Source organism: Nothoprocta perdicaria, unplaced genomic scaffold (assembly GCF_003342845.1).
Source record: "Nothoprocta perdicaria isolate Ctin4 unplaced genomic scaffold, notPer1 scaffold_244, whole genome shotgun sequence".
Classification (NCBI taxonomy): Eukaryota; Metazoa; Chordata; class Aves; order Tinamiformes; family Tinamidae; genus Nothoprocta; species Nothoprocta perdicaria.
The window spans coordinates 982,512-995,799 of NW_020455471.1; the positions used below are offsets into that span (position 1 = coordinate 982,512).

A 13,288-nucleotide genomic window follows, 5' to 3' on the forward strand; every position below is an offset into this window, starting at 1 on the left:
TCCTTTTCTTTCTATTTTGCTCCCCAGCAACAGTTCCATACTGGTCCCCAGTATAACTGAGCACTGCAAACTAACACCTGATCCCTCCGCCCTTGTTTCTGCACCTATTGCTCTACCAGCAGGAAATAGGACGTGGTTTGGGGCTTTTTATTCTCGGCCTCACTAGCCTTTTCGATACTTTGGGGCCTCGTCTCAGTCTGACAAGGCAAGCAAGTAGCAGCTTCCTGTGCAAAGGTGAGAGGGAGAAGACAGTGAGATTGAGCATGAACTAGAGAAACTGCTCCAGACTTCTGCTCTTGCAGAACTGTTTGGTTGGAAGCCTCTTTCCTCACACCAGCAGCACTGGCAGACAGGTGGACATGCACTGAGTGAGGATCCTCTCTGCGTCCCTCTCTCCTCCCTGAGTCTCCCCCATAGTTTTACAACCAGCTCCTGCTTTCATCCAACCCAGTCCCCAGGGAGTCCCTTCATCTGGACCAYCTAGCAGCCACTGCCTGGAGCTAGAAGGTAAAAGGGGTGATACCAGCTGCCTCCCACGTGGGGGTGGCTCATCTGAAAGGCGTCTTGGAAGGAGTTTCGGTCTGACAAACCGATTCTTGCTGTTGGGGAGGGCTGAGCGTATATTTATCTCTCTGTCTTTCCACAGCCCTCTCAAATAATACCCCACATTACAGCCACCCCAGCTGCTTTCTTTCTATCTCTCTTTGTCTGAGAATGTGTTGTCGTCCTGTTTTTCTTCTTAACCCAATCTTTTATCATAACTGGAATCTATATTATGCCTCATTCCAGACCATTAACTCCATCTCCTGTGGCAGTCCCAAGAAGGTTTCACAGCTCCGTGTTTTGCTTCGCTCATCCCTGCCTGTGCTACAGACTTGCTGAGAGGTGAGGATGGTTCTTAATCTCTGGGCAGAGAAAGATGCCTAGAGGGATGTGGGAGGGGGAGTTTGGACTTTTATRGATGAGAAACCCAAAATCTCAGTCCATCCTACATGGACCAGGACTGTACAGGCTTGGCAGGACAAGCAGGCTCTTTGACAAGGGCAGATGGGGGGAGTCACAGGCTTACTTAACTACAGCTTGAATTTTCTGCTACACCTAAAAGCAAGGGTCCTTCTGAGGCAGCGCAAACRTCTATTAGTCAAGAACGGTGCATGACTTGTGCATGAATGTTCTGTGCATGAATGTTGTGCATGAATAGTTCTGTGGTAAAGACTTGCCTTTTAAAACCTGATAAAATTCCCTTGCTCCTTGAATTTTTTTCCTGTCCCAAGAAAGCCTATCTCCTAAGCTATGTGCTCTACCACTAACTCTTGCTGGCAGCTGAGGGCTGCCTTACTCAACTAACACCTAGTTAATTCACCCCTAGGACYTAAAAAAAARAAAAAGAAAAAGAAAAAAAAAGCAGCTCTCTAAAACACAAGCAGTCAAGCAATGCTTAACAACTCTCTACCTGAGTCAGCAAGCAGCCTGAAACAATACATGCACGGTGATGTGCACTCACATACATTTCCAGAAGTCATTACCTCTGCAAACAGCCTGTGTGCCTTGCGCTATGAATGGTTTCATTGCTGAGCAAAGCACCCAAAGCAGAAAAACTGTGAGGTGCCGAGAGAAAAGTGTAGCTTCTGGAGGAGAAGAAATACGAATTTCTAAGCCTGGAAGAGTGACTCTGGCTTTAAGCCTTTCTCTGGGACTGAGAAGACATCCTCTGAGATGAGACCTTCTTAATATGCATTGCTAAGCTATGTTGGGGTGGGATGGGGGTCTTCTCTCTTCCTCAGTTTCACCAGTACAGATGAAGTCCTCCTTGCTGCTTCTGTGCCATCTCTGGCTGTTCAGCCTCTCGCTGGCATCTGACTCCACACAAGGTAAGAAGGAATTCTCTTCTCCCATGGYAGCAGGATTAACAGGGGAGGATGTCAGGGGAGTGTGTGTGGCATGGTACACCATGTGTGCTTGCATTGTAATGGATGAGCAGAGGAGGTTGCGATAAGAGTCTCTTGCAAGTATATCTTGCTCCAGGGACACAGAGCAGATAGAGATGTGAGTGGTTCTGCTTCTTTTAATTTGGTTATCCATTTTTCTAGTAAAGGAACTGATCTTTATTTTGGGAGGGCTTAGGATTGTCTATGATGGCTGTTAATGCCAAAAGACATTGCTGATTCATCCGTGTTACTGTCCGTCTCTACTCCACTGGCAGATACCTCCAATCTAACTTGTTGGTATGACTCACGAGCAACTTTGTTTTGCACTTGGAACCCAGGCAGAGACCTCGCTGAAGTACCATGCCATCTGGAGATTTTATCAAAGTTAGCCTTGTATGACGGGTAAGTGACTGGAAAGACTGAGCAAAGTCAATGCTTTGAATGAAGATTGTCCAGGAAATTCTCCTTAATATAAATCTAGGCCACTCCTCCACAGGCCAGGTGTTGAGGATTCACAGAAATGAGGGGCTTTGCCTTTGAAGTTCCARTTTCTCTCTAATCCTATGCTGAATGAGATGCCAGGCTCTGCTTAGCGTTCATTTTATGAAGCTACTCAAATGTCTATCACAGCCTATATTCCACCTTCATTGCTCTGTTCATGCTTCATTTTCCAGAGAGTTCTATTCCCTGAACGGAAGGCTATTTGCAACCTAAAAAACAAACAGAGAAAAGGGGAGGTGGAGGGAGGAAAGGTGTAAAGTTATATAGGAACTATTTGCAAGGAATGGCTGGTCAGAGTATGAATGCTATACTTTCAGTGACAAATCTTCTTTACCTTGTTATAGTCTTCTTTGGCCTTTTCACCTCTTCCAGTTCATAATAGCTTCCTCTAACATACATTACCCATCACAGGGATAAACATGTGTCCAGCACTGCAGTAAGGGTTGACTGGGTCTCTGTGGTCTCCAACAATGACATCTTGAATGAAGAAAGGAGCCAGCCTGCTCTAGAACTTTTCTGAGTGCCCATAAAAAGAAGAGGCCCAGTGTGGTTCTAGCAGTGAACAGGTTTCTCCTGGCTTCCAGTAAGAGCATCTTCTAATAGAGCTGGGATTGCTGGATACACTCTAGGACTGGTGCATAGAATTATGCCAAAACATTGCTATTGCTCCGTAAGATTGAATCAAAAGCGCTGAATCTGGAATTGGGGCTGGGCTAGGAACTGTACCAGGTTGACCAGGACTCGAAGACATCCCACATGTGTGCACAGTGTGTTTTGCATCCTCTGCAGCAAACCACTCACTGGGAGGACCAACTGGCCTTTTGCCCTTCAAAGTTCCTTGGTCTGCTGCTCTAAGGAGCTGGGTTACAGTTGACTCTTCAAGGAAAGTTATAGGTGAAGATCTCCTCTTCCACCCTTAGCAACTCCCAATTTGGTTTGACCTAACAGCTGCAGCACCCAGCTCTGCCTGGCACATCCTCTTCTGCAGCTCCCCTGCTGCTCTCCCACTCTGTCACCTGCTGTGCCATATCTCACCTTAGGTGGTTCAACCACACTTGTCAGTGTGACTTCTCAGGGGACACAGAGCAAAAGAGAAGCTATACAGCACTGCCAAGCGTGAGGTACAGCCCTTGCTGAGTACAAGATAGGACCTGGTTCAGAGGATGTGTCGCAGTATTTGAGACACTACAGGACTGTCAAGAGCTTGAAAGAGACTTGCAAACCCTAGAAGCGATCAAACAGATGCCCTTCTCCCAGGGCCACACTAACACAGCTGTGGGCAGCAGGAATGTTTAAGATCTACATGCCCTTTATTACTGAACAGGAAGTAGAGGRGGTAGCCAGACATTTTTGTAATGCCTCAGAGATTGGGAAGCTCTTGCCATCTTTGATTTGAAATAGCTGGGATGCATGACTTTCCATGTTGCAGTACATATGTCTGAGGGATGTGATGGGGAAGGGGAGAAGGGTGCAGGTATGCCATTGCAGGATTTTGCTAATTTAGCAGGGTGCAAAACACTTTGAAAGGCCTGTTATGTTCCAGAAAATTTGACTAAAGAGAAAATGGCCTCCTCAGCTCATTGGWTTCTCCTGCTTAAATCCCAGGTCATTTTCTTCACCTGAAGATTTCAAGGAGCACTGTGAATTACCCAAGGCAGAACATGTAACAGGGCTTAGGAGATGCATCAAGAGCTTCAGCAAAAACAGTAATGTGAGTAATTCATCTGAGATGTTCTGGCTAGTGATAAGGTGGGTGGAATCTGTATGTAATTTTGGATGTATAAACAATGCAACATCCGGGAATACTGCAAAGAGCTCAAAACCATTCCCTGGCTCCAGATTGAGGGGTGGACTTGATGTCGCGTGTTGTTGATATTCACCACGCTTATGGGTTCTCCTGATGGTGGGGCTGGATACACAGTGAACTAGGCCATCCTGTCATGACACATGCAGAGGAGGTGAAGAACAAAGTGATCGCATTCAGTGTCCTACATCATAATTATCTGGACTTGACCTTATTTCTTCCCTCTGAAGAGAATTAGTGCTGATCTAAGATCACCTCCAGATCTCTCTTTTTTTTTTTTCTTTCAAAAAGAACAATACCATATTTCAGGTCATTAAGTACTGTGAAGCTTCTGGTTAAAAATATTAGATGGCAATGGCAAAGTATCAGCGGAGACAATGGTGACAMAAGTCTTCTAATTATTATTATTTATTTAAATTGCTAATTTGTTTAGGTACTTCCCTCAGTCATACCTAGAAACTGCTGTACTTTTTGTGCTTTCAGGAAAAAAAATCTAACTGTTCTTATTGCTAAGGTCATAATCAGTTCTAAAAATAGACACGTTTTTTCATCTTAACCCCTCATATACAAAGATGAATGTTTAACTTGGTAAATAGCCCTAAGAAGCACTCTTTCAAACACTTTTCTTTCCAGCCAAGCTAATCTACACATTCCATATTTACTACTGTGTCATATGCATAACCCTTTAGTATAGCTGTGGAATCATGTTTTATCAGATTACCATAACTTCGTTGAGCTTCAAGATTAATGCTGAATCTTAATATTATCTTAATCTTACTGATGAAAGTAAAATATTTTTGTCAAACTACTTTGCCTCACAAAACATATCATCTGTTTTTCCAAAATAACTTTACTTCCTGCCTAGTCAGTGTATAATGATCCTAGCAAACTAAGACATCACAGTATTTAGTGACCTGTTTTCCAAAGAGAGAGAAGAATCAATCCATATTAAGTATAAATCTTTGTTTTTTTCTGTTCACCTCTGAGATTTAGGTCTTACACACACACACACACAAAAAAAAAAAAAAAAAAAAAAAAACCCACTTCATTTATTGTCAAGTATTCCTAAACCTCATATACAGGCAATGCATAAATATGAATGTTTATTAACGAAACTTGCGTGTCACTATTGGTAATTTTCCCTTGTAGACTCAATTCTTCACCACTGCAGACAGCCTAACCATAGCTGTACACTGTCAAATTGGGGAAAAGAGAACTACACCTATGCGAAAGGAGAATTTCCATCCACTTTCAAATAGTAAGTGCTTGTTTGCTTTGCAGTCTCTGGAGCTTCCCCATGAAGAGATACCTAATTTATTTTCCCCAGCAACAACTGTATAACACTCATAGCTGATTTTGGACTTACCTCTTTTCCTTGCCCCATGAAACAGCTAGCAGAGATAGACCAAACTGCATCCTGTCACTTGCATCTCTGATCTGCAGTGTCATGCCACCCACAACAAATGGGAAACTATTCAAAGGGACACTCCTATAAATGGGACATTGTTCAATTTCAATGCTTCTCTGGGAAGAGTTAGGCTCTGCTAGATCCCTGGTGTTCACAGCAGATGTCATTTGCTGTAGGATTTCTCTTTTCAAACAGGCTCAGTTGACATTCCAAAATATATATGCTGCCAAAAGTAGAGAATGTATTGCCACTTTAACCATGCTCCTCCTCCCAGCCGTGTGCTTTCACCTTCCCTTGAGCCAGCTTTGGCTTCTGTCACAGCCTTTGATGAAATTATTGAATTCTCTAATTCATCAGAAAAATATCCCCTTGGGCCATCTTTTTCTTTTCCCAGATATGTGAGTTTACTTGGCTCAAGAAAAGGTCCAGTAGAGCTRCTGCAAGGTGAGGCATGGGAAGGCATGGCAATGGTCACGTGCATGGGTGGATCAGCCTAGTCAGTCTGTGTAACTACATCTCTTGTGGCTCTCTGAAAGAGCAGCTGGGAAGCAGCTATCACTCCAGCAATGTTCCATTCCTGTCCCYACAATTGCCTCATGAATCACCCCTACACAATGAGATGCTTGGCCATGTGGAATTGCAGTGTCTCCAGGGGCCACACTCTCAGACTCACAGGAGAAGCTGCCCTTAGTGCAGTTCAGAGAAAATAGGCCTTTTGTCATCAATGTCAGTGGGGAAGATGGAGGAGCAGAGAGAGGGAAACTCATAACCATTTCATTCAGCAGTGTGTGGCTGGAGTCTGTGCATACAGCCAAGACAYAGTCCTGCTGCATGAGGTCTTCCAGGAGGGCCCTATTATAAACAGACTACACAGAGGTACAATCCTTGCTCTCTTTCTTTCCAGTCAAGCTGAGACCTCCCGGAGATCTTCAACTGATTAGGAAGTCTGAAGACACCTACAACTTAACTTGGACTCTGAATATTTCCTCTCACTACTTAGAAGGTGAGAGGGAATATCAAGTGCAGTACCGAACCATTCGTCAGCCATGGGAGGTGAGTAAAAAGCAGGAGACTGGGGCCTGACACCATATAGTTTTCTTTAGGTCAACCAGGACTGGCTGCTGGGCAGAATAACTCTCCTCTCAAGAGAGAGAAACAGTTTTAGGGAAGCTACATAGGGGATTGCCCCCCACTTTTAAATGGGTCACCTGCTGCCAATATTTAGTGATGACATGGTAGTAGATGGGAATCCTATTTCATCTGGTGCTGTGACAAGAGAAATTTAGACAGCTCCAGGACAGGTCTGGGAAGGGATGAAAAGAACAAAGAAGACTTGTCCTCCTGCATGAACAAACAAAGATCAGGGGCAAGGCTCTAAGATGGGTTCTTTCTAAGTGCCTGACCAGGATGGATATGTCAGGTTGTGAGCCACAGCAACATGGTAATGATGCGCAAATGTTTACCTTCTTCTAGGCGGCCAGGACATTTAACATCGTTCAGGACCAGATGTGGGTAATGTTCGAGAAACTCTCCCCTAACCTGAAATATGAGGCAGCTGTCCGTGCAAAACCCAGTGCCTCGAGTACCTACAAAGGCGTGTGGAGTGACTGGAGTGAGACAATATTGTGGAGGACACACGCTGACCGTAAGGATCAGAATCAGGCAATCTGACTTGGAGGGGAAGTGGGGGGACTCAGAGAAGGAAAACAGGGATAAAGGGCCAAAGCAGGCTGGGAAGCAGGAGGAAGATGGGAAGGGAGGACTGCRTTAAGTGAAAAGCAATATATAGACTAGAAACAATCTTCCTCTCCTAATCTTACAGTTAGACTGAACTTAATAGGATTTAACGACAGGAATTATCACCTGGCCCTTGGAGAGTAAGTGACAGAAGTCCATATAACTTGCAGAGACCAGGCAAAATCCACAAGACATAAAGATGTAAAGATATTACAGTGCCTTCATCCCCAGAGCAGTAAGACCAAATGTGTGACCTACAGTAGCAGTAATCATTATGGTGCAGTGAAACTCCTAAGCATAAGGAGATATGAGCCTAAGAACCAATCATTCATGGAGAATTATTGAGATTTGCATGCATGAACCCCTTCCAAAAACACCTCTCCAAATGTGTATCAATCATTACAATGAGCCCATCATAGAAGACACCTGCAGCCTTGAAATATACTGCCTTGAACAGGCCTCTGTGTTTAGTCACTGGCCCTTATCTCTGTATTTTTTTTCTGGGAAACAGGTAGCTGGAGGTTGTTCCTCCTCGTGTTGCTCCTACTCTGCCCCTGCCCAGCCTCTCCTTTTGTGCTTGGCAGTGGTATAAACAGAGCAGCTATGTTTGGAAAGGRCACTGTGTTGCTGTGGCGATCAAATTTTGACAGTGTGTGATGTCAATGAACAGGATACAGCCTCAACCAGTTGCCATAGCAACCAAGACCCAAAGATAACCAGGCTACCAGAGGCAGAAGAGACAAAGTGATCTTAGAAATATCTCAAGGACAGGCAAAGAAAGGACTTTCTAAAAATGTATCATCCTTCTTCTGTTTTTCACTGTTTGCTCACAACTACTCCAGAGGAGCACTACAGAGCAAGCTAGGGATAGAGGGAGATAAGGTGTTAGGCAGAGGAGCCTGGCAGCAGAACAGCAAGATCTAGCAAAGGTGCTTAGGGGAGATGCATGTAAAAGAAATGGATTAAGAAAAGTCTGAGTTAATGTAAGACTGGTCCAAACAGTTCTTCCAGAGCTGGGTACATGGGAACTCAGTCTCATCCTCCTAATCCTACTAGTCAAGCACCTAAATGATCATGTGATGGAGGGCCGTATTCTTCTAGCTTCCTTAAACTCTCCAACACCTCTCCAAAGTCAGCCCCATGATCCTGAAACATCTTTATCCTTGGCCCTCCTATCCTCTAATGAATGTTCATGAATCCTACGACTCGATTTACCCAAACAACCTTTAGTTACTTTTCATGTCTCCAGCATCATTGAGACTGAATTTAGGACTTCATACTTTCTTTTGCAAAGAGTGGACAGGATGTTAAACACACCCGTGCACTGTGGCACCTCATCTATAGTAACTCCCAGCTGAAGTGCTATTATGAACAAGGCRTTCACATTGTTCAACAAGGAACTGTGTATTAAACTATGTCAAGTGGACACTGAAACCAATCTCAGCTCTCAGACACCCTAGACGATAGAGCAGCATCCACTTATCTGACTTGTATCTCAGGTGTTTTTTGTTTTGTTTTGTTTTGTGGTGGTGGGGCTGTTTGTTTGCTTGTTTGTTTATTTTCAGAGGTATATTATAATACTGAAAGGCTCACTTTGACGGGCTTGAACAGCCACTGCAGCTCCAGAATCTTGGATAAATTTTCACAACAGCTCTCTCTTTTTCTCTCATCTTACAGAAACATCCTTCCTAGTCCTACCAGTTCTTATTGTGAGTATTTGCGTCTTTGTGATCATCTGGACTGCCCTCCTTGTTAACCCAAGGACCCTGAAATGGTAAATAGGAGTCAAGTGCTACTCTCTGTTCCGATCCTGTTTCCTACAAATCTCCTCAAAAACAAATTTAATTTTTACTCAGTATTACTGAGGATAAAGAGGGACTCCCAGATRTGGCTTATAGCCAGCCTTTTGAAGTTAATATTAATCTCCCAGATATATTACAACCCAGCATTATGTGGTACTGGTAATATTGTCATACTGTGACACTCTACTCTCATGTGACATGACCTTGTTGAGTTCAAAATAGCTGCCAATTGCCCTTTGGTAAGAGCAATGTTCCTTCAGTGGGATGCTTCAGAGGGATGCACCAAAATTGCCTCGTAAAAAATAGGCCACTGGGCTGAGCACTCTCCCTAGAGAGAGGAACAAGCAAGCATAGGTAGTACCGCCCTCTCACTTAAACTCTCTATTCAGAGCTCAGGCAGAGTACAGCTGTATTTGCTCTAYAGACAGGATCCCTAAGTGAAGAGTACCTTTTTTTTTTTCTCCATTTGGCTGCCCTACATTTCCTCCCCACACTCCGGTAAACATCTACAAAGTACCTTAAAGACCTCATCTCTTTGCCAGAATTTCTGCTCAGAAAATGCTCTTAGTCAGAACTGAATGTGTCTCACAAGGTTACCCAATGTAACAGTAATACAGAGAGTGACCTGTCAGCAAACCAGGATTTGAAATGGTTTCAGGTTGTAATTTCCTCAGCTCAGTGCAGGGACAGAGAAACAAGATGCTAATGTTAGTGCTAGGGAGCAGGAAGAAATGCTTTCAGGGAAGGAGGGAGCAGAATCTGTAATGGCTGCTCCGTGAGGAAAGAAGAAGTGTATTAAATAAAGATGAGTGCTGAGAAAGTCTCTGGTCACTATGGTTTACTTCAAGTACAGATGAGAAAGTGCTAGCTACAAGGCACACAGATACAAAGACTTCTTTCTCCACAGAGAATAATTAACACACAGGATTTGACGGAGGATAATTGTGAGGTAAGATCCAAGGAAGGATTAGACATGCATGAATAAAAATAGTGTCTGCAGTGGTAGGTGGTAAGGTAGTTTATATGCAAGAACTATCAAATCTTTATGCTCCAGAGAGTACACTGATGGACTCCAGAGGTCAAGAGGTTATTTTCTGAGCAGACCACCATAAAGTTTCAATAAACAGTTGGTAGGATCAGCCGACCTCTCTAAGTAAGAGGGAAATGGATTAAATCATTTTGTGCTTCTCCTGTGTGACAAAACACTGCCTCCAGTAAAGCAGGAGCAGTTGCACTGGTGCAAAAACATGTTCAAATGGTCTTGCAWGTAACAGAACAGGCACTGACAGGAGCTGCTCAGGTCCTGTGCTCTTCTGAGTCATTGAGAGGGCAGCAAAGCAAAAAGGGGAGCCCCCCAGCATATGTATCTTTGAAATAAGACAGACCTGTCCAGCTTAGCAGGGTGGGTTGCCCAAGGTGACCAGTGAAAGTGGGGAAGGCTGTAAATTGTCGGCTGTGCTTCACCAGAGAAAAAGGATGAGGGGAGATTATTTTCCAAAGCCAGGTTCACCTGTCTCTTCTCTAGGTATCTTACCAACATCTGCATTTCAAGCTACTCAAGAGCAAAGAGATGCCTCAGGCTTGTTCTTCTTTTACCTCATTCACATGCCATAGTAGTGCCCATGAGCTGCAACACTCGCTCTATAGAGGTGAGGTTCAGGTCCTCCTTCATTTCTCCTTCTCTTTCTCTCTTCTCAAGGTTTAAGAAGATGCTGAAGATTCACATCCCAGATCCTGAAAAGTTCTTCCCTCGCCTCATCACAGTTCATGGAGGTGATGTTCAGGTAGGGTGTTGGATCTAGGTGGTTACAAGAGAGAAAGGAGGAAGGAAGAGAGTTCAGCTGTACATGTTTGTACATGTTTGTACATGTTTGGTGCAGATACCAGGTCCTAGAACATATATGTACACACATGGGTCACATTTCTGCAGTACCAGCTGCCTAGTTCTCTGTTCAGGTTTTATTTTTTTGACCTTCTAAAACTTGCCACTCAGCTGATGTATCTCTAATTACAGAACSAAGAAATGGCAAACCTTGCAAACCTCAGCACCCTTCTTTCTTGACAGCAAAGCTGGAGAGAATACAAGGGACCTGCAGGAGGAAGCCAAGTCTCTCAGATCCCCTACCACTCAGCTTCTTCCCTGCTTGCCTGCCTCTGATTATCCAACTGCTCTCCCCTTTTCCTGCTTCTCTTCTTTTGAGCCTTATCTCTGCATGAGTCAGACCCTTTTTGCTCCTACTGTCAATTGCCATCACTCTGCCTTTATCAGGAACTTGGGCATTTTCATGTACATCCTCTCTTTCCCCTCTTTTTCTCTCCCTTTCTGCCTTGCAGTTTCTCATTCAGCACGAGCAACTGCAAAAAGACAATTGCAATTCTATGCTGTATGAAAGGGAGTGTCAGATGCAAGATGTGGGAGGTAATCCTAAGGGACATCTTGCTTTAACGGTAGAGATAAATTGCAGAGGCTCCAGAGGACTGCAAAGCTAAAAAAAAAAAAAAAAAAAAAAAGAAAAAAGGAGTCTAAATGCAAAATCCAATGCAGAGGAGCAGTGGGGTGAACATAGATCACAGACAGTTTTCCAGGGCAAAGAACCTGGAAAAAATGGCTTTACTGGATATAAAGTTGATGAAGTTGGATATTACCAAAACTAGTCTATTTAAAATGGATTACACAAGACCCATTCCAGTACTGCTTTCATGTTTCCACTATTGCTTTTCTTTACAATTTTGTCTTTTTATCTAGAATACCATATTTTTTCCTTTTATTGTTTTTCTTCCTTTCTCTTTAATCCTCCATCCCTCCTTTCCCCATAGAAATCCCAAAACATGGTCTTGCAGGATCTGCCCTTGGTTTTGAATGACAGAAAGATGAACTTCCTTTGAAAATACTGGTATTGAGATGTAATGTATATGAAATATGCCCTTCCCTCCGCTCTTGCTTGCCCAGAGAAGACACCACTTATTATGTTACACACTCTCGGTGTAACAACCTCTTTCTATGTTTTGTTTCCACAGAAATGGCTCTCCTCCCCATTCTCCACATCTTCCTACTGTGTAAGCAGCACGGCTCCAGACATCTCCATGCTTGAGGTTATGCAGAAGAAAGATCAGGAATCACAGTTTCTCCTTTCCAAGGGCATGCCACCCTCTGATCCTCCCTTAGAAACCAGTGGGCACTCTGTGTCCAGCTGCTTCACCAATCAAGGCTACTTCTTCTTTCATCTTCCCAGTTCCTTTGAGATTGAGCCCTGTGAGGTTTACTTCACCTATGAGCCCTTCTCGCAGGAGAATAGTGCCAGCAAGGACAATGAGTCTTACCAAGCTCTGTCTTCCCCTGATCTCTGCATGCTGGCAGAGGATGTGCCTGTGTTGTCCCAGAGCTTCCTCCACTGCATCAAGGGAACCCACGGCTTCCAGAATGGTTCCTTTATGGAAGAGACAGCGAGTGAAGTCCAGCAGGACATGACTATATCTGATACTCTCCCATCAACTGAAAGCACCCCACCAATACCAGCTCTGAAGCGCAATGAAGAAGTTACAGACAAAACAACTTTACAGCCCTCTGAAACTCTGTGCCAGCTAGATACAGGCTTTCCTGACCTACCAGACCTGCATGACAGCAGTACTAGTAAGACCACAGTGGGCAGTGGGAATGCAATTTCTTCAATCAATCCTGGCACTCCAGAGGCATATACTAGCTCTTCTTATCCTCAGCCTACATCTCTGGAGCAAACCCAAACTGAAGATCTCTGCAGAGCAGCCTCCTCCAGCCAAGTCCCAAATACTGGTGCATATCTTTCTTTGAGGGACCTCCAAAGTCAATATGGCTACCACTCTGTGTAGGATCTGCCTGGAGAGGCCCACAGGTGGAAAAAGCTTTCCCTGGAGGGAGGGCAAGATGGATAACTTGTCTATTTAAAGCATGAATGTGGTCTTTAATGGGGATGGAGAACAGGATTATTCTATAATGGTACAAAAACAGAAAAGGGATGGGATGGAAGGGATGTAAATTCATGGATTGATACCTGGGTAGCACTTGTCTCCATGGTAAAATGACAATGAAGTAGTGGACTGGAAATGAGAGGACCTTTTGCATGGACAACTT

At 44.0% G+C, this 13,288-nt stretch overlaps 1 protein-coding gene and 1 long non-coding RNA gene across 2 annotated transcripts; one reads left to right on the forward strand and one right to left on the reverse strand.

Annotated features, from left to right (window-relative positions):
* Positions 1-1,783: 1,783 nt before the first annotated feature.
* IL2RB (interleukin 2 receptor subunit beta) lies at positions 1,784-13,026 on the forward strand. Its single transcript, XM_026039903.1, has 9 exons — positions 1,784-1,871; positions 2,204-2,330; positions 4,035-4,140; positions 5,383-5,491; positions 6,546-6,694; positions 7,115-7,286; positions 9,056-9,152; positions 10,880-10,964; positions 12,199-13,026. The coding sequence occupies exons 1-9, from the start codon at positions 1,799-1,801 to the stop codon at positions 13,024-13,026; spliced, it is 1,746 nt and encodes a 581-aa protein (XP_025895688.1). The 5' UTR covers positions 1,784-1,798.
* LOC112947765 lies at positions 2,160-5,636 on the reverse strand. Its single transcript, XR_003249470.1, has 2 exons — positions 5,600-5,636; positions 2,160-2,638 (listed from the first exon to the last, which is right to left on the reverse strand). It is a non-coding gene; the product is annotated as an uncharacterized LOC112947765 (long non-coding RNA).
* Positions 13,027-13,288: the final 262 nt, after the last annotated feature.